This window comes from Argiope bruennichi, chromosome 8 (genome assembly GCF_947563725.1).
Source record: "Argiope bruennichi chromosome 8, qqArgBrue1.1, whole genome shotgun sequence".
Taxonomy (NCBI): domain Eukaryota; kingdom Metazoa; phylum Arthropoda; class Arachnida; order Araneae; family Araneidae; genus Argiope; species Argiope bruennichi.
The window spans coordinates 38,693,046-38,718,839 of record NC_079158.1 but is presented as its reverse complement, the minus strand read 5'-3'; the positions used below and the strand labels follow the sequence as shown (position 1 = coordinate 38,718,839).

Genomic DNA, 25,794 nt, shown 5'->3' with positions numbered 1-25,794 from the left:
TTTTGCATCATTCATGTCAAAAGAATTTGAACTGAAATAATTCTGTGTGAAATCAAGTCCATTTTTACCTTATGTTTTTTTTTTAATATAATGGCTATTTTATTATTATTATGTTATCTTCAGCATAAACTCATAAAATAGAAAAATAAATTTAATAAAAAATGTTTAATTTGTTAAATATATTATGAGAAAAATGAGTGATTCAAAATAATTAATCTTTTTTAGTGACAATATATTTTATATATTTTTGTAGAAACAAAAATATCTTCAGAATATACAGACGGAATCCCTTAAATGCTATTTATATTAAAAATATATTTTATTTTTTTAAAATGCAGTTTTACAAACTGCTCTTCTTTAATTAAATCCAAACTTTTTACCTCTCCAGTTATGGGTTCATAAAGAAAATATTTAAATTACGCTTGAAGAAGTGTCTCCAAGAGTTGAGGAAAATTTGGACAATAGACTTCTAATAGGTCTCTTTCAAGGATAACAAATGCTATTATATATCATTCTAGAGCGTAGTTTCTGAATTTGAACCCATTTATAAAAAGATAGGCTCTGAAATTTCTCTATATTAATGGGGGAGGGGGGGGTAGGTTTGAAGCCAAAAATATAATATCAAAGTAAAATATTACGTCAAATGAAAAGTAGAAAATAATTAGACCTGTTATCAAATGTTGTTGATGTATTCACATTTTAACATGGATTCAGATGAATAGGAATTATTTTTAAGAAATAAGATTTATCAAATTCATGAATGAAGTTCCAATTCAAGATATTTTAATTAATTTAATTCTATTCATTACAATGTATGTGTCCAAATAAAAACGAATAATTTTTTTTAAGCAAGAAAAACTTACTCACTTCTTATACGGCCAAAAAAATAATAATAAGTTTAAAACATTTCTATGAATGAAAAAAACATTAAAAGCATAAGTCGGGCAAGACAAAGATTCCATAGAAACACAGATTAATCAAAGTTTATTTATATTTTTTGCTCTTATATGTCAACAAGATGCTCATGATATTAATCTGAGCAACTTTCCAATTCTTTTCTCTTTCTAGACAAAAGAAAATCTGCGTTGTTTTCAAAAAATATTAAATTAGTTCCATTGTTTCCATGACAACGTGAATTTGTAAATAAATAAAAAAAAGGTTTATTTTTGAGTTTGAAACAGTCATAATCAAGAACGAAAACAGGGAAAAATTTGATTTAGAAAATGTCTTCGTTTTAGTTCTTCTTTGTTTAAATAAAATGGAAACGAATATCAAAAAATAAGACTTTTACGTCAGTAATTTAAATATTATAAAAGTATATGGGATACAAAGACATTTTTTTTTAATTTTATAAAAGTTTTAGATTAAAATATCTTCAAGTTTTGAATTAAAAAAATTAATAAAACGCGCTAACATGGAATTGATAGGAATGTGAAATCTAGACCCCCCCCGCCCCGCTTTATGATGAAGTTAATAGCGCTCCTCCAAGCAACTTATTATTTTGTAATTGCGAAAAATTAATCTATCGCAACTGCTTTTCCTTTTGTAATTCTCTCTGACGACACACTTTCGCTTCGATCAGTGAACTTTATCAACCATTCGCATACTCGGAAATCAATAAAAGATAATTTTTCATTGTGTGCTTTAAAATGAAATCATTAAATGAGGGGTTGAGTAAAAATTACGTTAATAATGTTTATATTGAATCGTAATATTGATATGTTGGTAATACGATATGTGTTTTAAATAATTAACAGTACCGAAATAATTGTTTGTTAATTTCAGAAATTTAACTTTCAAAAGTGTCTCGAAATAAATTTATTATCTTATTTTAAAGGTGAAATCAAATTTAAAGTTGAATCGCAGTTAAATATCAAATTTAAAAAATTTCGGTCAGATTAAAAAAAAATTTCTATGTTATTTTAATACCATAGAATCAACAAAATATTTCTAATGCAATTTTATTTATTAAAAATTATTGAAAATCTAATAATTTTTAAATACTTACATTTGATTCGTTTCGTGTTTGTAAATAGGGATGTTTCTAAAAGAATCCAGTCCTTTTTCATACATGATATAGATTTTAAATTATGTATACTGTTGTATTCTTGATACATATATCCAATTTTGAGATTTTCATAATTTAATTTAGTCATGAAAGTTCTTTCTATTAATTCTCAAACTTGGCAGCGTTAAAAAAAACGTTAGATTGCAAGATCGGCTACAGAAAATGATCGAAATAAAAAATTATGTTTAATAAATTTTAAAATGTAGCAGGAAATGTAACGGTGTTTTTGGAAACAGGTAATTAATTTAATTTCTTTACATATATTTAATAGGACATACTTCATATCTTTATATAAGGTGATCAAAATTAAAACGCCCCTACTCTAAGATCTCTATACAGTACACTACTGAGTGTAAAGACTCCAAAATTGGTGACTATACTATTCAAGACATAAGGAGACGAGGTGCTTGAAAAAAAATAATTCCAGAAACACCGGCGCTGTACAGCAGAAAACATACTAAAATGATACAAATAATCACAAAAAGAAAATTCAATATTCGATATAGAATTTTTCCTTTCTAGTTTCTATTGCTGAAATGAAAATAAATAAATAAATAAAAATTAATATAAAAGTGAAGAAACTGAAACTGTCGTTGTAACTGCAATTTTGCACTGTAAGCACAAAAATGTGCATAAATCCTTGGTGAGCTGTTATTGTTTTTGGCCTAAAAGAAATAAAGCTGGGATGATGTCATATTTATCACCGATGACTTCGCGCTTTGCTTGTGAAGTTGTTTTATGAAAATAAAGCAAATGCTGCAGTTCTACTTCGAGAATTTCGTCGACTTGAGAATTTACGCAAGGGACCAGTAGGTACCAAAATATGCTCGAAAATTTTGCTGTACCCCGAATGCAACAGTGCAAATATAGCTTGATTCAATTATCTTTCTGCTTGATGAAGCAGCTGCACACATTGGACTCTGTGTACAGCAGTTTCTTCGCAACCTTTTACTAATGATAGTTGTGCGTTTCCGGCAACCTAACCATATCTCTCTACACATCTTAATTCCTTGATTTTTGGCCTTGGGGATATTTAAAAAAATCTTGTTTATTGAGGACGTCTGGTACGTCTTGGCAGATACGAAAGACAACATCAATCTACATGTAAAAAGCATTTCAATGGACCAATTAGAATCCACAGTTGTACAAGCAGGTAAGCATCGATAAGGTCCTTGTGATGGAATGTTTGATACGTTCAAATAAAATGTGTTACAAATGTGTCACTTCAGCCAAATTTTTTGTGGTACAGCTCCATCTATCGGTGTTTCTGGAGCTACTTTTTGTGTCTGTGTGTGTGTGTGTGTGTAATCCATCTCTTCATGTCTTGAATAGCATGTTCACCAATTTTGGAACTTTTACACTCAGTAGTTCGCTGTGTAACGACGTCAGCGTAGGGGGTGTTTTAATTTTGATAACCTTGTACTATAAATCTTAAAACTCTTTGAATGGTTAAAAAGTTCATTAAGTTAAAGGAAATCAAACTGGAATTTTCTGCTCCAAATAAATGAAGAAATAGCATTATGTTTTCAAACAATTTAATTAAAAAAATTTTTAAATAAAATAATAATTTTTTAATCTTTTTTAATTTTTGATTAAGAAATTTCAATTGTAAAATAATTTTCAAAATAAACAAAAAAGTTCAGATGCTCTTGTTTTTAAAACTTATTGCAGAGAAATATGATAACATTTATTTTCAAATTTCATTATTGCATCTTATGTAGAATGTTTTTAATCATATTAGAGTTTTATATAGGAATTTTATACAGGAAATTGCAGAAAAATTACAGCACTTTTACCATAAATTACCATATAAGGTCAATATCATAAAAAATAAAAAAAAAAACATACTAAATTCAAAAATTGGTTTTAAATTATGCATTAAAGTTTTCACAATTACAATATGGAAACTATGTTAATATAAATTATTAATAAGAATATTAATTGCTAATTTTTAATAAAAAATTACCAAGATTTCATTTTTCCTTATTGTAAATAGATCTACTTTTTTTACTTATTTCGGATCCTTTCCCATTATACATTTAAATAATTAAAAACATTAATAATTTCTAAATTACACCTGCCCTCTATAATAGTAAATGATTTCTTCCATATCAATGGAACTTAAAATATTATTTTTTAAATAAATATATGCCCCCTTTTTCTATTCTGTTCGATTTATAGAAGCAATAAATTCCGGGCAAAGTTTTGTACTTGTTAATAGCACAGAGACAACATTAAATCAGATTTTGATATCACAATTTTTCTAATCTCTATGCATTCCACTTCATTCATGACAAGCATTTCCGTAAAAAGGGACAAATGGATATCTCGGTGGAAAACGGGTTAATTTGTAGCATTTTGATTATTATTCTTTTTATGTGGATAAGGTAAGTTCCTTAACTTTTTAGGGTGCATTTTTAGAACAACTTTATTCGTTATTTAAATAAACATTGTTTCAGATTTTTTATGTGTTTTTTTGGCAAATATCAGATTTTTTAAAATTAATTTCTATGATTAATAAATTTATTTGGTGTGCTAAAAAAGTGCTTAGAATTTGATGGCATTTCAATTTTATTTGGAAGATGAATTGTTTTTGAATATTAATTTTTTATGCACATTGTACAATGAACAGGTACAAAGCTAATAAGTGATCACAATATCATTGTATGTCACAGTTTCATGCATAAAAGGGTTTTCTTGGAGAAAATGATGAAAATCAAATTGTGTACATTAAACTTAAATTGGTCATTTAAAAAAATAACGGAGAAGACTTAAATTAAAGAAAATGAATATAAATAAAATGCATTACTCTAGGCTCGTGATAAGTAGAACAGAATATTCAAAAAACTTCACCCTTTAAAATTTTTAAGTTACTCTGTTTCATCCGCAATGGAGACAGTCCCTAAATTGCGTGGGAGGGAACTGAAACAAAGTCAATATTAGAGTATAAAAAGGTGCTATTCCTTTCTCCAAATTAAATATTTGTTCCATAGAGGAAATGTAAATATTTAAACAAATCCTTTGCACCTACTGTTTCGAGATCTCCTACGAATAAAAAAATTTCATTAAAAATTCAAAATATAAGAAGGAGAATGAAATGTCTTCTGTAGTTGTCAATTTTGATTTTTTTGCTTATTTTATGTTTATAATTTCTGTAAGATGCACAGACAAAAAATATCATTTGAAATTCAGTATTATAGGTCTTTATTCAATGTATTGTCAACATTGATGTCTGACTGAAATTAAAAATGTATGCCTCAAGAAATTATGCGTTCGTTTGAGACAAGTGATAAATTCAAATAATGAATTGCTTCAAAAGATAAAATAAATCGCATGTATATTTTTAACTATGAAGATATTTCTTTTTTAATCTACCAACTTTTTAAAATAATTCCACGTATAATTACGATTTAGAAACTATAGTTTGCATTAAAAGTAGTTGGACATAATTTATAATCAGTATTAGTTATTGCAAAAGACCAATGCATATTGCTAAAATACTCGTATTACTTTTTAGAGATGCCGTGAGTTAGTACAAGAGTTTCGAATCCATAATTTAAGAAATATGTTTGCGTAAGTGAATTCTGTCAAACATGCAACATGAATCAAAGCTTATCTTGTATTGATGGAATGATTGTCTATGTACTACCAGCTTAATCAGGTCACTGTTCCATAATAACGAAATACGTTTAGAAACAGATATTATATAAGATAAAAACAGGAAGTGGCCACAGAAATCAAATCAATACATTTTTAAATTCAGACTAATTAAAAAAAATTACGTCATTCTTTGACTTATGCATATTATTTTTTTGATAAATAACAATATGCTTTTAAGAATAATTGGTAATTGTTGAGAAATAGTTTCCTATAAGCATAAAACAACAAAAAATCCCACTGAATCATTTTTTTTACATCAGCATTAAAAATTAATACCATTATTAATAGTTAACCACAATAACGTATATTTAAATACGAGCTAGTTAAGCCAGTTGACGCAACAGAAAAGGTATTTAAAAGAGATGCAAAAGTTCCAGTAATTCTATCCGCAGGGAAGCAATATTACAGATTTGTTACAGCATAATGACTGTTTATAATGAGAAGAACGCTTAATCACCAACATGAAAGAAGAAAAAAAGACATTATTCTCAAAAGGTGAAATAATTGGGTAAAAAAATTTTCCAATTTTCATAACACACCTCGGATTTCTTTTTACTGTACTAACAAAATTGGGATAACTTAAGGCCAATTTTTGCCAGATGTGTAGCAAGCAAATTCGTAGGAATATTCAAGGTTTTTTCCTCTTTGTATTTTTGACTAATTTTTATGTTTTCCCTTGATTTCTACGTAATCTAGTGCTGTAATAAATCAATGATTTATGAAAATGATGTATTGAAAATAAAATATTTCTGCATTTAAATACTTATTTACTTTTTTTTTTTTTTTGCAGATGGCGAAAAACACAATTAAGGATATTCAAAGACCTTGGAATACCTGGCCCATCTCCAAATATTTTATTTGGAAACATACTTGAACTAAATCGAAAGGTAACTTCAGCTATCTGCTTTTTTTTTGTCTCTAAAATTGACAGATTGCTTTTTTTTATCGTTAAAATTGCAAAATACATTAATTTTTTGTTAAAATTGGCAGACTGCTATTTTTTTGTCCCTAAAAATACCAGAGTTTTTTTTTTTTTTTTTTTGCTAACACTGACAGTTTTTTTTTTCTTTTTCTTTTTGTTGCTAAAATTGACGGATTTGCAGTTTTTGTTACGATAATTGATAGATAACATTTACTTTCTAGATAAAATTAGAAGATTTCAGTTTTTATCACTAGAACTGACTAACTTTTTTATTTATTTTATCGATAAAATTAAAAGAGGACATTTTTTGTTGCTTAAATTAATAGATTGTATTTTCTTTCTATGACTAAAATTGACAGACTGTATTTTTTGTCACTGAAATTGTCAAATTATTTTTTCTATAAAAATGCTTTAGAGTTTTTCTTCTCAATTTCTTTTTTTGTCTCTAAAAGTGGGTGAAACGCTTTACATTCGTCAGCAAGTTTTCGAAGAATATTTACCTTTATGTTTATTCAAAATCTAGAATCTTTGATGTTAAATAATATTTATAATAATGTATACAAATAATTTTTCATAATTTAATAGAATATAATTTTTTTATTCTATAAAGATAGAAAATAGTAAAATTCATTTTATTTGTATTTAAATCTCATCAAAGGAAATTTGAATATAATATTTTACATGTGATTTAGTTAAATTAATTTTTAGATTAATGTCTCTAATGCAAAAGATTCAGAAGCAAGTAAATATAAATTCCAACACATAATAAAGAGCAAAGAAATAATTAAAAATTATCTCATTGTTTCAAAATTATTATACTAAAACAGGATTGGTATATGTAAAAAATAGTTTAAGATAAGAAATTTCCACATATAAAATTAAAAAAAAAACTAATGATTAAAATATTAAAAGTAAGAATTTTAAATCAATGGATATCATTGTTCGAACAATTCAAATGGTGATTTCAGACTTTTTTTTTCCTGAAATGCCCTGTAAACAATCATTAAAACTCATAATTTTCTAAAAATAATCAAATCAGCTAAAGAATATTATGCGAGAACTAATTTGTTTAGATGACTTATCACTTTTGGTGAAAATTAGTTCACCAGGATTATTGGTTGCTAAACATTCCAAATTAATATTTTGTGTTACAATATCTTAATGGTTTTCTTAACAAAATAATTTTAATTTTAATAGTCTTTTATTTTTATTTTTAAAGCCTTCTGTCCATTTTGCTGTCTATTTCATCAATTTTCTATTGATATCATTACGTATTCAATTATATCACAGGGAAAAAGCAGTAATATTAAAAAAAATGTCTGTGTTTTAAAATTTTTCACTAATGCTGAATTTAAAAACTACTCTTTAATTGTAACTAAGGAAAATTTCAAAAAAATTATTAGATATATGCCATATAATGAAACCTAAAATTCAGGGAAATTAAACCTAATTTTCATAGTTTGATAATCTAAAGTGGATAAAAACCATAATGAAATATTAGTTTTATCCTAGAATCAATTTACGCTTCAGCAATGTAATGTATTGATGGAAAAACTCTGAAAATATATTTTTAAATTAGAAAAAATAAAAATAAACAATATTTCCGAAAATAAGTATTACTGAAGAATTATATATATATATATATATAAAACCAAATTAGTAAAAATATCGAGTTAATATTAGCAAAAAGAATATATATATAATCAAAAAAGAAGAAATTAAGAATATTGCCTGAAGACTTTCTCAAAGGTCAGCCTCAGGCAGGGATTCAAACAAGAGATTTTTTTCTGTGAAGGTTCTAAATTTTGTCCAATAATATTGACCCCTCGTGACCCGGAAATCCCCTGAAATTGCAGCCTTAGAGATAAAACATTTTTTACCGAAATAAAACAATAAATAATAACAAATAAATTAAACAAAATACTCCAATTTTAAACAAAAATTATAATTACATAATATAAACATTCACAACCAATTATTGAAACAAAAAGGAAAGGACATACCAGTAGTAGGTGCGCGCGCACACACACACACACACACACACACATTGTCATTTATGATTATATAAATATATTTTTGAGCCTTAATATTCTTTAAAGTTATTGCGTAAAGATGAAAAGAATTGCCTAGTTTTAAATTAATTTTAATTTGAAAAAATTCTTTGCGATTTCGACATTTTTTTCCTCCAAAGTATATATGTACCAAATTTAGTAGTTCTAGATCAAATGGTCTGGCCTGTAAAGCTCTAACTCCAGCAGAGACGTATATTAATCTTTGATCTATAAGAAATAAAATAATAAACAAACTATACTCGTCTTCCTTAATATGTTGTTCTGTCACTTACATATGTTATTTCTAATCATTCTTTTTATTTTTTAAAAAATACTCCAATTCATTTTTTAAAGCATAAGCAATTTTACTCCACTCTACATCGGATTATGGATGTCTCAATAAGAATTATAATGACATGTTCCAAATCATTTTGTATTATATATTCCGTTAATAGAAACCTGCTAATAATGAGACGGAAAGTTATGCCCCGGGCACTGGCCTTAGAAACGCTTAAAACCTTTGTGCATTTATTGCCACCTTTTAAACATTTGCACTCAAAAAAGTAATTCGATGCAAAATTATTCACCTAATACATGGACTTGTTTATTGTTCCAATATAATATAAACATTATTTTATGTGAAGCAGGATGCAGTATTGAAGACAGTGAAAATATTTTTTACATTTTAAAATTCTTTTTCTTTTTCATTTCGGGAAAACATAATCATTTACAAGCAAAGACGCGGACAATGCGCGTCCGCCACAGCGCGGCACAAAAGCCGAAGTGGGGAAAAAGAGAGAAATAAATTATCCCTTGTCTTATATAACCTGAGATTTTGATAGGAAAAATATTTCTTCATAGTGCTAATATATTAATAGGATTCTGATAGGGATTTCTGAAGCATGTCAATCACATGCAAGGGAAACACAGAGATCTTTTAAAAAAGAATGTGCTTACTGGACAGTTCTCTACCCCTTTAAGACGAGCGTGTGAAAGTGTCGACGTTTAGCCGACTCAGCAATTTTATAAAGCTTCTCTTGAATTAATTAAATAGAGAAAGTGGAATTGGATCAAGAAATAAGAGAATGAACTTACTATGGGCTCAATTAAGATAAAATCTTGGAGATTAATTAAATTGAAATTAAGAGTTTAAAATATCATTACATATATAATTGTTTCAAGTTGTATTTCCCCGAAAAATTAATTTACAACTTTTTACCATTCTGTAGGTATTCTTAACAATCAAAATTGAAAAATAAATAAATAAAAGTCAAAACAATGAACCGTTTTGAATGGTGTCTCAGAGGCCCCATCCGAAGGCCAAGGATTAAAATTCAAATACAATGAAGGGGCAAACAAATAATAGTATTCCCTAGAAAATAACTACATTCTTTCCTCGCCATTCAACTTTGCCAATGGGTTCAAAAAGTTCCCACCCATTGGTGCCACTTACTACAAACATGCCACTGCCCACCAGCTACTGACGAACTATCTTTAAAAGGATTTAAAAATTTTTATTCAAAAACTGCTTGAATTTATTCAATTATCTGGAATAAAACGTATTCTTTCTCATTAAGTGGTAAGCACTTTAAACACCATTTTATTTCTGCAAAATTTCTAATTTATAACCAGATTAACATCTGGAATCAAAGAATTTTCTAAGTAAAATAAATTAAATTAAAGTTTCTAATTAAACGAAAACCCTTGCCAAAGCAGGATTATTTTCACTTCACAGGTTATTAACATTGCTTACTAATCCAAACCTTTGAAATCAAACAATTTGAAGCGCCCTCAGTGTGAAATTAAGTAAATCGAAGCTTCACAATAAAGATGTCTTCATAAAACTAATTAGTCGCCTGAAAAAAGTCAAGGATGCAAAGAAGAAAACAAAAGAAACCCCATCGAAGTTATCGGTTCTAATTAGTGGGGAAGAAAGAGACACAACTAAGTGGTGAAAAAACGATTACCAGCTCTACCACTGAAGATAATTCTTCTTTTGCAAACTTTTATCAGTTGTGCCATCAACTAAATGATCGCTTTTAAGATAGGGATTATCAGTTTTATAGTAGAAGATTCCTTCCGGTTTTTAGCGCTTTTTTTCCTTTCCTTTCACATTGACAAAGTTAACTTGATAATAAGTGGGTAAACAAAGCCAAATATTTAATTACTTTTAGGATTATGAAAAGTAATTCGCACCGCAAATGTAAGAGATATGTGGCTAAAATATAAGGTGTCAAATGGGATGTTAAAGTTTCAACAGATTATGACACAAATACACGTGGAATAAGCTTTTTTTCTTTTGTGACTGCTCATAATGAGTTTTATACAAGAAAGCTGCATTTTTATTCTTCAGTAATTACCTTTGGAGACTAGTTGTTTTTCAATATTAAAACGTTAAAAGCATAATGGAATATTTTATATAACTTAATCTAAATGTCTTGGAAATATTTTTAAATTCCAAAATTTGATAAGCATGCCACTTACACCGTTTAATTTTCAAAGTACCACGCTGAATGTCAATGAAGATTTCCGGTCTTGAAATGCGGAATGTTTTTTTTTTTTTTTGAATATATGTACGCAAATGTACGCAAATTCTCAGCAATGATATGGACTGTATTGTGCCATCTAATATAGAAACTTAATTTGAAATTGCATATTAAAACATATTTTAACTGTACAGAGTCTAAACGGGACTCGTATGGAAATTTAAAAAAAAAACCGTCTGCGATTTTCCTATTATTATTGCATATATGAGAGGATACGTGGTATAAACCCACAGGAATCATGGGAGCTGTACTTGGAGGATTAAGACATCTTGTACCGTATTATTTACTGCACGAAATAAGAAATAAAGCATTATCTCCAATTTTCTGCTATTTCTCCTAAAATTTAAATTTAGAATGGAACTTCGAATATTTCTGAAACTTTATATGCACAAAAATATTTCAGACGTCCATTAAAAGTATTCTTAACAAAACAAAAGCAGATATATGTTGTTGAAAAATAAAATTAAGAATAATATTTTTAAAAATCGATAGAAGTAGAGATAAAAATGTGTGGAGACAAATCATTAAAATATTTTTTTTTTTGAAATTTTTAATATGGTATAAATATTTCTTCTGGGCTGTAGCAGTTTCCAACGTTACTGTCGAAATTTTTAAAATGAATATAAATTAAAATTATTAACTAATATACATTAAATTAATTAATATAATTGATATAAATTACTATAAATGATAATAATACTCGACTAATTCTTATAAAAATCCCCAAAAAATCGTTCCGAGGTACAAATTCCTCTCTCCAAATTATACTATGAAAAATTTGATAGTTCTAGGTTAAACTGTCTGTTCTATAGTTCACCAAAACACACATACATATTCATTATTAATAGGCATTTAACATTTTTATATAAAATTAAATATGATCCCTAGCTTTACAAGAATATTATAACTTACTGAATTCAATTTATCATACATTGTAAGGTATGATAAATTTGTTAAATCATGAAAGGTAATGCCATATAACAGTGACTATTTTCATGATGAGATTTTGAGAAAGTTTCTTCATATTTTCTCCGAGCATGACTCTTAGAAACCAAAACTATTTCTCATTCAAAAGTTTATATATACTCATAATTATCTTACAGTAGAGATAGAGGGATAATTCAAATCTGGTTAATTATAGGCTCATTATAAAACAATTTCTAAACTTAAAGTGTTTGAAAGTTGTGACTTATGGCACTTAAGCACACTGTCAGCAATTTGAGCCGAATGAATGTCTCGATTTTTCAGTAGCGCCAATTAATGACAAGAGTACGATTTAGTTATCCACACCTCACAACCCTTTTTACGGGCGGACTTCATTCATGCAATTCATTCACTCATCCACAGATCGTAATTTAGACCTGAATTAGAGATCACCCCTAAACTAGTACCTCCAGTGATATTTCTCTCGACATGGAGGACTTTGTGACCATGACAGATTTATACGTGCGCCAGCCGACACGTACACGGAGAGTCTTCGGACGGAGGTGTTCAAACTCACAACCTGTAGTGATTGGATTTTGAAGCGTTAGGAAATAAACGTTCATAGATGGTGCTAGGCAACTAGCGCGAGTGTAATTAAAAGAGTGATGTCATTCGAGTGTTGGCTCTTGGAGGAAGAGGAGTTACTGAGTAGAGTAACTCGAACGAATTTGCAATAAATTTGTTAAGTTTTCTATTTGCCTAATTTTTTCAAAGCACTCACGAACCAGCCACGACACAACCCAAGGACGCGATTCCATCGCCCTACCAACTTGGCTATCCTGCCTTGTTTGAGAGTTATAAATGCTTTGAATAATTAGTGACATAATATATGTGCTGAAATATGATATTCAACTCTTTTTCTCAACTCAACTCTAACCATTTTTTGAAGTCTAATAAAAGTTAATAGATGACAAAAATAATTATAATCGCCATTTCCAATGGATTTATATTAAATGAAAAAAATAAACAAAAGTTGATCTGTATGGTTAATCATCGTTCGAAAATTTTCATGGGAATTTAAATTAGACTGTAATTTTACAATTAAAATGTTTCATATGTTTGATATTTCAATGCAAAAGTAAAATATTTTTATAATGAAAAGAATTTCAATATTTTTATTTTTTATTAATATCATATTAGGGTCCTCAGAAATGTCATAAAGAATGGATAGAAAAATATGGCAAAATACTTGGGTAAGTGTTTTAGAAAATTCATTTAGCATAAAAATGTTTAATTTTAAAGAATTTCAATATATTTATTTAAAATAAACAATAGTTTATTAATTGTTTTGCATTGTATGTTATAAGACATTTCAATTACGTATCTTTCTTCAGGTATTGAATAAATTGATTGTAAAATAATTAAAATTGTATTCTTTTTATCGTATTCTTTAATTAAAACTTTGTTTAAAATTGAACTTAATTCAATTTCAGCAATATAATTTGTAAAATTGTCAATAGCCATGAATAAACAATGCTTCTCCTCCCTTTCTTCTGTGTTTAATGTAAAATCAAACAATAGACATTCATTTGAGTTATTGTTTTTTTAACATGCAAAGTGTCGATTTCCTAAGTAACTTTAATAATCTTAATATCTCTATCAAATGCTGAAAGCAAATGATGTCGTCAACTCTTATTTTGTTGACAGTCAATTTTAAGATGTCATACGTAATTGGTATTAATATTTTGGGTATATTTGATGTATCAGAACGTTGTCCATATTTGTATGAATTTATATTTTCATTTTTTTTTGTAATTCTAATTATCTTAAGTTATTTCAACATCATGTAGCAGTATATATTCTTAATAATAAGAATTAAATGAATTCTTACATAAAAGCTACTTATTGTCTTCTCATGCTCAAAAAATCAAATGCGTTTCACATACAAAAGTCGTTTCAAATAAATGTTTAGTAAAAGGGTTAATAATAAAATGTAAAATGTGAGTGAAAATTTTTAAAATGTAAATACATTATTATTTAGAGCATTAAACACTTTTTCTAATACCTAAAATATTTCGTTATTGTTTAATGCTGTTTCCGTTTATTTTTCCATTTTTAAATTTAAAAAAAAATCATGAATTATTATTCAATCTTGGAAAAAAATCTCATTCTTAAATAACTTAAAATTGTGTACTCTTAATAAAAGTTGCATGCCCGATTTAAATTCTCTAACATGGTTCAATTACTCCCAATTTAAAATATTTTCTTACAATTGTATGATTATTTTGTTAGTTAGCCCCTCATGCATCTACAATATGCACTTCCCTCTTCAGTGTATTCAATCTATGTACTAATCCTATAAACTTGAAAATGCCATGTAAAGGTTATAATATAGAGAAGTTAAATAATAAAATATCGTACGAAATTTCCTATTTTAAGAAAAATTTCGCATAGGGGAAATGAGAAAAATGGCAAGTATTTATCATTAAAAGAATTGAAAATTTTTTGGTTTAGAAAATGTTTTTAATTTATCAAATTTTAAAAAGTAAAATAACTATTAACGTACACAGAGTTCTGTTTAGTTTTTATCTTTGATGTACATAATACATCTTTAAGCTCTAATATAATTAATAATGTAAGTAATTAGAATTTTTCCAGCTTCTACCATGGGATGAAACCGGTTTTATTAGTTGCAGATCCTGAATTATTGAAGAAGATTTTGATCAAAGACTTCCATTTATTTTGCGATAGACCGGTAAGGACGAAAATTTGTTTAAATATTTCTCAACTTTCTATCTTCCTCTGTAGTAGATAGTAAACTTCCCTAAGCCCAGCAGATCTATGCATAGGAAATCTGTAGTAGATTCTCTGTGCGTAGTGTGTAAACACTATAACGCTCATATAGCTATGGTTAATTCATACATCTAATGTACATATTTTAGGTTTTTTTTCTTTCTCAATATGAAGTGTAAAAAGAAAAAGTAATGTAATCGTCAAAGAATTCGAACTCAAAATTTTTACCAAATTCCTCTTTAAGACCTTCCTAATTCCGAAAAACATATTTTTAGAATTATATCTGTGACTATCTGTCTGTTTTACTATGAACACAATAATCTAAAATGATTTAAGCTAAGCGAATTAAATTTGCTATTTGCACTTAGAACTAAATTTATATATTTCCATCAAATTTTGAACAAAATACATACAGAGAAATTCTATTTGTGAATCTGTCTGAATGAAACTAAACAATAAATACAAAACAAAAAGATTAAAAAAACTCCACAGATTTAATTTTTAAATATGGATCTGCCTCAAATTTGGAAGCAATTTCGACGAGAAGTTATTGTCTGCCACTACGTATACAAGTATAAATACGAAATAACTTGAAAATTGAAAGAATTAACTGCTTAAAACTTGGTATATGATTTAGCAAATACAATTGTAATTCTTTGTAAAATTTTAATTTAAATAAGTCGAAGAAAAGCGTCTAAAATAAACACTCGGTTTCTGGTACTTTTGCATTGACGTCATTCCACTGATTAATTGCCAAAATTAGCCCTCCAATAAGCTATCTCGCAACTATAGTTCGCTAATGGCATACAATTAATAATGCATACAAAAAAAAAATTAGAAGAGAGAATGCGAGAAAGTTTCAGGGAGACTTCACCCTTTGATTAAATAAGGTAACATACAGACACAGGATCATTTTAATATTATATAACAAATGCATGAGTGAGTCAGGGATTACAGTCATTTTTTTACAGGATACGGGATCTGCAATACAAATTTGGACCTCTATTTTGTTAGTAAACTAAATAGAAGAAACTGTTACATCAGATGCAATGAGGGACACGTGGTTAAAGGAATGCACATTAAGATTGGCCCTGAAACCTAGCTCTCTGACATTAGTGACATTCAAAAGGCGGATCGCTTTAGATGGCTAATTCTCTGAACACTTGCTCTTAGTTTTCCAAAGGTTAACTGTTTATATCCTGACTACTTCCCTTTATATTAGTTATTATGGCTTAAATTGTAGTAATATTATATTATATATGCTGTTGTGTTAAATTAAATAAAAAGTAAAAACTGATATTCTAAGTAACTTGCGCTACATTAATTTATAAAACTGCAAATTTAGTTGCAGTTTTATAAATTAATGTAGCGCAAGTTACTTAGAATATCAGTTTTTACTTTTTCGTTCTGGAATGGCAATCGGAATTGGACAGAAAAGAGGTAAATAAGCTTCACTCTATTAAGCATTCCATCTAATTTTGGCCCAGTTTACCTAGCAGAAAATTGGATACAATTATTACTCGCTTAAGAATTGGCCATACGAGGCTTACACAAACATTTGTTGTTGGGGGAGCCCGCCCCTCGATGTACAATATGCCAATGCCTTTTGACAGTTAGACACATTCTTATAGAGTGCCCACGTTTTAATTCTCAACGAGTTCAATGCTTTCATTCGCCTCACCTTGTTTTAAAAGACATCCTTAACAAAGATCCTCATCCTCATCTTTTTACCTTTTTAAAAATGATAGGCTTCTTCTATTTTATATGAGTATTGTTCATTCTCTTTTAATGCTTCAAATCTTTACAACAGTTTTTTTTTTCTCTAGAGCAGAGGTTTTGAATAACCTTTTAAAATGTGACCATACACCATTTTAATGAACCATAAGTATGCATTTACCTTATGGTTGGCGCTGCATAATCAGAAATGGTTTCAGCGCCAGTAAACTCCATCAAACTCAAAATTTATTTTTTCGTATACGAAGAAAAAATATTATAATCTTGAAAAACTTAAACTCTAGATTTTGTCTAATCTCCTCCAAGTCCGAAAAACACATTCTAAATGGATAGGATTCAGTATATAGATTTTACATAGTATTTGTAGATTTATATCAAATTTTGAACGAATCCATTCAGATGAACTTTGTTTTATTTGGTTGCCTGATTATAAGTAAATACGTATACCTAAAAATCGTAAAGAGCTAGATAAATAAAATTTAGTACTTAGGTTTAGTATCTAATATGTAGTCTCAGGCTAAATCCTAGGGACGGGTACCGCCAAATTTGGCGCCAAACTTTAAAGATAAAGTCTCCAGCGTCTCTTGAAAATATTCATAATATTGAGAAATAAAATTCTGAAGATTACAGCGTCCGCAGGGCTTGGCGAGTAAAATTTGGCGGAAAATTGAAAAATGGTACCCGTCTCTAGAACTGTACCGTAGTCTCATACCGATACTCATAAAAATGACTCCTACCATAAAAAAACACTATTTCGTAACTACTGTTCACCAATACCATGCAAGGAATTCCCAGAATTAGCGAAGATACACAGTTTTATGCGGGTTGGGAAAATAATACAATTATTAGAAAGCATGTGTGTGTCTGCCTTAAACAATTGTGACTCTATTTTCTATTGATTAAATTAATTGTTTCGGTTTATCTTGTCAATCGTTAATATTTGCCCCGCAAATCTTTGAATCTTTTTGAATATTTTGGATTCAAATTCTGAAATGCACATTTGCCTGGTTATATAGTTTAGTTGTCGCAATGCAGAACATGCATGACGTTTTCCGCAGAAATGTTTGGTCGAATCTAATGAATTTTTCTGATTATAGACTCCAATTTATAAAGATTTATCCGCTATAAAGGCTGCAACTTCATATGCTTTATGAGTCGAAGACATTTTTTTTAATGATTGCAAAAGACATCAGCACTCATATGTTATATGAAGAATTCTCAAGTCCTCTAAAATATTTAGAACTCTAAGTAAACTTAACTAGCAATCACTGACCTGCCACTAAGACACACGTTAATCAGATTAATCGAGCCACCACGACAGCAACACTCGCGGAAACTATGGTTAATTTCTAAATCCCATCACCGGTCACGGCACAGCACTTCCCATGGGAAGCATGTCCCATCATCGATAGGAAGTAGCCGATACCCACTATTTCTGCATTCTAACGGGTGGTGAGAACCAACCCCCATACCTTCTCGTTTTCATATCTGAGATCCCCCCTCCGGTGGGAGTGGCGCTCTAAAGCGAAATAAATTTTAGGGCCTAAAAATAATCTCTGCATGTAATTACTGACCTCTCAAGATTTTGTTTCTAAATCCTGTTTTAAATTTAAGCAAAGACAACTGTTTTTACAAATGCAGACTATTCTGAAATTTCCAAATTTTGAAGTGTTCAAATGCACTTTGGCTGAAGCCGATCCTTTAATAAATAGTACTTGATGGAAATGCTGCCAATTTTGCTCTGTCACCCATTATTCCCAATTATTCCAGGTAATATGCTTGTTCCTTTCTGCGAGAATTGATTAATTTCACTAGGTCTTGAATACTATATCTTTGTAAAACTAGCACAATGAAGCTACCAATGCAGTAAAGAGATTACTAAATAAAGGACTGACCATATTAGAAGTGATAGGGCAGTTGATATTCAATACAACACAACTTAGACGTGAAAGTTGTTTTCTGCTATTTAGAAAATACAACGAGATGTGAAAAAATAAGTTTTAAGTACTTAGAAAAAATAAATTCAAAATGTGAAGACACGTTTCATTGTAAAATAGCACAACAAGTTTCTTTATATAAAAATAATTATTTATCACACAGAATTCATGTCGAACTTTATTGTATAATTACACTGGTTTACTTAAATCTATCAGGTGCAAAAACATATAAAGGAAAATTAATATTTAATCGAAGAATTATAATTCGAATCATTCTTTATAACTATCCTCATTCCTCCTCATCTACCTCCCTATTCACCTGTTGTCCTGCCCCAATAGTTATTAGATTAAAGCGCTTAGCATTAAAGTAATAATTTATGGCAACCCTCATGAAAGCCACACCTACCATTAATAATAGGCTTGCCTACTAGGCAGCTTCCACAAGTGATTTTTCAACTATTCTAGCACTGCTGTTATAAAATAGCTTGTTCTGGAAGAGGTTGATCAATTTGTAAAGCAAAGTCTCAAAAATTTCTTGACCGAGTCTTTTTTGGTGAAGTATTTTTTGCATTTGCACTGATAAGAATAGAGGTTGTATTGAATAGAAGACCAGTAATATAAGCAAGAAAATATTAGTGATTAAATACTAATTCCAGCTCATTTCTGGACAGACAAAAAATTAACTATTGTTCCAGCCGATCCAGAAAGGAAGATTAGAAATATCATTAGACATTCGGATTCATTCTAGAAACTTTTCAGAATTTTTTTTTTAATTACGTAGCTCCTTTCACCAGGAAGGCCACGGAAAAAAATATCTCACGTCTGAGAATAAGGTGTAATATTGCAGGAAAAGCTTTTGCCTTGACAAATATTGGAAAGACATGTTGGGAATATTAAATTCGGTGCATTAGGTCACGACGAGAAACAGTTAAATTATTATGTTCAATTGATCGTACCATTGGAGATCTACCAGTGTGGGGATAGTCTCTGGCTCAAGGCTTCATGATTGAAGGCCAGTGAGTAATATAGAGCAAATTGTCTTCAATTTCTCTTATAAAATTAATCAATTTAAACTATGTAACGAAATCCAGTTATGTGAGATGTTTATTTTTACTACTCTCTTTATGTTAGATATCAAGACAAAATATATATTTTTGATATAAACAGCTTCTGCTTATGCACATGCTACAGCTGATCATTCGAATATTCCTAAAATGTAAAAGACATGATAGTTTTTAATTTTTACTAAAATTTAAATTATAAATAATGTAAAATATTTCACCTTTTTCTGCCAAAAGCATTTAAAAATTGTCATATTTTTTCTTTCTCTTATACGTAATTTAAAGAAACTATAGTAATCCAAAAGTCGCAAGGGGTGATATCCAGCGAGCGAAGGGGGCCATATTATTGGGAAATGATAACTCGAGCTTCTGTGAAATGCTGCATTAACAACCGTTTTACACGACGATCAATATGAGGTGATGGTGAATGAGGTTTCATTCACCATCCTGCAGGAAAATGATGTCTTGAAGGCTTCGGCGCTGTAGAAGAGTTGGGATTACAAAAATCCTCAGCATATCATGGGAGTGTTGTCCTGTGATGGAAAAGGTTTGGATTCCATTTGAAGTTATCTCTTTAAAGAAATATGGTCCAATGATAAAGGTAGCTATAAACCCACACCATACTGTCACTTTTTTAGGATTCAAGGGTTGTTGTTCGGTAACGTGAGGGTTTTCCTCTGTCCAAATTCGACAGTCGCGGGTGTTAACTTGCCCTTTGAGGCAAAAGTTGGCCTCATCACTCCATAGAATGTTCCATGGCCAAGTTGTGCCAACCACCATTCGTGCAAGGAACTGAAATACGAAATTTTTACGGATCTCTAAGTCTCCGTCCTGTAACAGATGCACAGATTTGATTTTGTACGGATAAAAATGTAAAATCTGCCGTACGATTTTTCGTACAGTTGAATACTGCATATCCAGAACACGGGAAACAACTGTCAAACTATTATGCGGCGACTGACTGCTGACTTCAACGAGCGCGGTCGCAACATTTTCAACGCTTGAAGACGAATTTTGTTGTTATTTCTTATGGCACTTGCCATGGACAAGCCTGCTGTTTCGAAGACAGCGATTTTAAGTCGGTGGGGGAGCGTCTCTTGTTTTTATAGTAGCGTCATCTAGGGCCAAGAGAACGGCTTAGTTACACACACGTCACAACCCTTTTTACGGGGAGGACTTCATTCACGCATTTCATTCACTCACCCACAGATCATAATTTAGACCTCAATCAGCGAACGATCACCCCTGATCCAGTACCCCCAGTGGTATTACTCTCGACATGGAGGACTTTGTGACCACGACAGATTTATACGCGCGTCAGCCACCAAGCACGTGAGGAATCTTAGGCCGGCGGTTCGAACTCGCAACCTAAGGCACGCGAATCCAATGCTCTACCAACCAGGCTATCCAGGCCAGAAGAATTTTTTTTCGTCCTCTACCTGGAAGATTGCCAAGTTGCCCAGTTGTTTTCAAATTTCTGCATAATCTTGCGTAGGGAACCTAGAGACATTGGACCTCTTCATATCTGCTTCATTAGACGAAATTCCTTTAGAGCTGAAACAGAGTTTTGTTGGTTCTGGTAGAACAATTTCAAAAGTTGCGCTTTTTCTTGCAACGTAGGCATGGCGAGCATAGAAGAAATTAATGTTCTTGCAGTTGTAACACAAATTGTAACACTTGCAAAATTGTAATAGATATGAGCTGTAACACAAATTATGTTTGATATTTCCAATATATGCAAATAAATAAATTTGTGTATCTGCGCCAGCTATTGGTGAATTTTTGTACTAAATTTTTAACTAAAAATTATCTGAATAATCTGTAGTTAAAATTTTATCTTATTTGGACCAATAGAACGCATTTTAGTGCCCTCTGAAGTGGGTAACTTATTTATTGCTAACCCTGTATGTAAACGCGATAAATTAAAAATGAAATGATTTAAATATGTAAAATTTAATTACTACAATTGTAGCGCAGTGTTAAATTTTGGTTTCAACCGGTTAGAAAAAAGATATCTGAAAGAATAATTAGATTTTTGTATATTATTAACGCCATACCAGGGATTAATCGCGAAAAACTTGCCAAGGATGACACAATAGATCGAGTAAAAATGCTAAATTTACGCTAAAAATAATATTTCGTATCTATTGTACGTCATTGCCATATAAGGCTTTTTCTGGTATGAAAACTTTACTAGAGGATAAAAGAAAGTTATGGGATTACCACTTGTGTTGGTTTAATAATATTTGATATGATTTCGTCAAGTTTCGAAGTTTAAAATACTCTCTGAATACAACAGTGTTACTAATTGATGTTACAGGAAGGTGTGCCGCTGCGGGTACACAGCTTCCTAGACCAAATAATTCCTGCCTCAGCAATTATGGACAACTTGTTGATAAATCTGAAAGGAGAACATTGGAAGAAAGTCAGATCTATTCTGTCGCCCACCTTCTCAGCTAATAAACTCAAAGGGGTGAGTATTTTATATGAATTACCAAAATACTTTTCTATTATATCGGTAATATATTGATGGGAACCAGCTTGTGTTCTACTCGTGAGTTTTAAAGCTCCCATTTATGCTAATTATGGGCAGTGACCACAAAAATTAATTTTGCCGAATTTTCTTCCTTAAAATTCTTAATCAATTGCCGTTTGCCGTTCCAGATGTTGGTCATTGCTTTCAAAACTACAAATGCAATGTTCTAAAGTAATAATGAGCCTGTACCTTTGATTTACTCTGTATTTACAGCATGAATGGGAAAAGAATTGAGAAAGCTTTATTTTAATTATACTTTTCTTTCAAAGACCTTGAATGCAATATACAAGATATGTATAAAAGGATTTTTTTATTTGAAATATCTTTTCTGAAGTTAAGAAAATGACTTCAAAATCAAAACATAAATTTGATGTTTACATAAAGGTATTCATTCAATATATAGGATATGAGATATTTCAAATATAAAAGTTTCATTTAATATAATATACAAACATGAAAAAAATTATACAATAACTAATGCAAAATGAAGTAAAAAATATTAAGCAAAATTATGATTAAATGAAAAAAGAATGGCAAACGTATAGTGGATTTTTAGTTGGATTAATAAGAGGAAAATATTTTCAAGACAATCACATTCATTCATTTCAGTGCCTTCAATCAATTCAATCAGAATAAATTGAATGTCTTACAATCAAATTTACTCTGAATTTTCAGATTATCGGCTAATGGAAATACATTATATCGTTCTGGTGTTGACTGATGCAAAATTTGCATTTCCTGTAAAAATTATTTTTATCTATAACCTTAAATTTTAAAAAAATAAGATTTCAGGGGAAATTAACCAATGTTTTCAAATTTAAACAAATATCTAAAATTTTGAACTTAATTTATGTTTAGAATTCCGAAATAATCGACATATTAATGTGAACTGGGAGCTTTTGAACATATAAAATCAAAATACTAGTTAATTCCCTTTGGGGATTAAGAATTAAATTGTAGCATTATAACATCTGTTATTTGTTTCTTTTATATCTTCATAGATGATACCGGCAGTGAATCAAGTGTGCGATTCTGCTCTTTCCATCTTAGAAGCGAAGTCTCGTAACGGAGAAATCATTGATATCCTGGATGTTTTGCAGAGGCTCACACTGGATATTATCTCCGCTCAGGCTTTCGCAATGGATGTTGACAGTCTCGAAAATCCAGATGATCCCTTGTTGAGAAGTGCAAAGATCGTATTCGATTTGCCGTTTGCTTCAAAAATTGTTTTCTTCGGACGTAAATAACTTTTCATTTTATATAGTTCTTAAGGAGATAACATACTTTATTTTGGGTTGGGAATATCTCTCAACCATATACACCGATTGGTTTCCTCACAAGAAACAAAACTCCTTATGCTACATAACTTATGATAGTTGATGCAAAGTTACATTGCATATTTATTACCTATAGGTGCAAAAATTACGACTTCATGTTTGCATTTATCAGTCATTATGTCATGCATTTAATTTTATAAATATATATTGCCTATATAAATGAATCAATCTTCAAATAATAATGTAGAACGTGTTAGTATTATGTGTTTCTATGGGTGTAGGTACTCGACTGTTCATACTGTTAGATATAGAGTATCAATTTTATTTATCGTCTGCACATGGTGTCTGAGAAATTGGAAAGTATTAACAAAGTATTGCAAAAAAAATATACAGTTATAAATCAGATTATTCGCTTAGATATAAATTTAATGTCACCTAAGTGGAAAAGGAAGGGGAGTCAAGAAAATTTAAGAATTCATAAGTCAAAGAACTTTAATCCATTACGATCATCCATGTGCACATTAATGTAACATGCATAGTTTTTTTTTAATAGCACGGCCTTTTCTACCCATTACAATTTTATGCTTAATCCTTTCAGGGGCGATGACGCAAAAGAGGACATCAATTTTAAAAATTTCTGTAAATAAAAAACTATTGGTTTTAATACTCAAAAAATTGTTGGAAAAGTGCAATTGGTTTCTTTTCTAATGAATAGGTGTCAATCCAAACAATTTTATATATTTTTTTGTATTAATTTTATGTTAAAAATACCTCAATTTTTCGCCTGAAATGTCTGAATTTTTTTGAGTTCTTAAGAGTTGAAATTTTATCAAAATCAATCAACCGCTTTCTTGTAATATCCAATAGGTTTTAAATCATAATTCTTTTGAAGCATAATTCTTTTGAACGAACCAAAATGATTTATTTCTGGGTGGTCTCATGTGGTGACATCACTCATCTAGAACATCTGTTTCTTCGTTCGCTTATCTTCTGTTTCGACGTCCCTCGTATCCGTGGGAAAGCTATAATTTTATATTTTTCCATATACCACTCATATTTGAAACCAGGAAACATTTCACATTTCAGATTTACCTTTCGTTCCAGACGGCTTCTTATCTTTAACGCTCATGTTCTGCTTCAATTTTTGCGATTTTTTTTCCTGTAAATTTCTACGTTTATATAGTCATATTTTTTTTCATAATTATTATTAATGTATTCTGCATTTGAAAATCGGGAAAAAAATGTCGAAAAGATATCGAAGATCTGTTTTGTGCAGTTCCAAAAAAATATGCATAAAACGCGAACAATGGGCAAAACATGAAATGTTCCGTTGTGCGTTAGATAAAAAGACATTCCTACATGTCTCAAAAGATTTCATGTCATATAATTTTTTTGGCGTTCTATTTGATATTTATCTATTTAAATTTATTGGTGAGTATATATAACTAGCATTTTAAGATGGTTCTTATTCTTAATTGATATTTTGTATTAACAATAGTTTCTATTTTTTTATTAATTATTAATATAAGATATAATTGAGAAATTTCGTAATAAATATGTGATAAATTGTATTTTTAATATTTTAAATGGTTCAAATTACCTGAAACATCAATAAAAATGCTTATTAACCTAACATATTCATAATTACTGCCTTTATCATAAGAAAGTTGCGCAATTATTTCCAAAGACTTTCTTACTCAGAAATTTCTCTACACTGGCGATGTCCTGAAATGGTTAAAACGATTATATATATATATATATATATATATATATATATATAATTTGATAAGTTGTTGTAGCTAAATATTTTTAATTGAATTATATTAAGGCTCTAGTTTGAAAATATAGGAGGCTACTTTGGGATAGATTTTGGTATTTTGAGCATCACTGAGATAATGAGAAAATTGAGGGGGCTTACATTCTCAAGATATCCAGATCCAGATATTGAGAGATTGTCTGACCCATTGAGGGGTTGACGTGTATGAGATTCCTTTAGACGTTGGTTCTTAAATGTGACTAAATATCGAATCCAATATTCTATGGTTCATAATCCATTGAACTCAGTGACACTAAATTATTGTGCCACTAATTGTAGCTCATTAAAAGCCAAAGAAGAACATATAATATCTTCTTAATCCTATAGAAAGTTAGATATTTGAAAGAAGAGTGATGCAATGAAGAACGTCAAAATTACAAGCATTTGTAAATATGATTAGTTAAAAATAGTTATACCAATTCCTGTAAATCATTGAAAAAAATACATGTCTTAGAGCTTTATACTAATA

General features: G+C 29.6%; 1 protein-coding gene across 1 annotated transcript in view; it reads left to right on the top strand.

The window, feature by feature from the left end:
- Positions 1-4,320: 4,320 nt before the first annotated feature.
- The window catches only part of LOC129981554 (cytochrome P450 3A41-like), a 46,012-nt gene continuing 24,538 nt past the window's right edge, over positions 4,321-25,794 (top strand). Inside the window, exons 1-6 of the mRNA XM_056092431.1 lie at positions 4,321-4,455; positions 6,519-6,615; positions 13,372-13,424; positions 14,830-14,926; positions 22,017-22,169; positions 23,234-23,471. Coding sequence (XP_055948406.1) covers positions 4,388-4,455; positions 6,519-6,615; positions 13,372-13,424; positions 14,830-14,926; positions 22,017-22,169; positions 23,234-23,471 — 706 coding nt within the window. The 5' untranslated portion in view covers positions 4,321-4,387. The remainder of the gene's footprint in view (positions 4,456-6,518; positions 6,616-13,371; positions 13,425-14,829; positions 14,927-22,016; positions 22,170-23,233; positions 23,472-25,794) is intronic.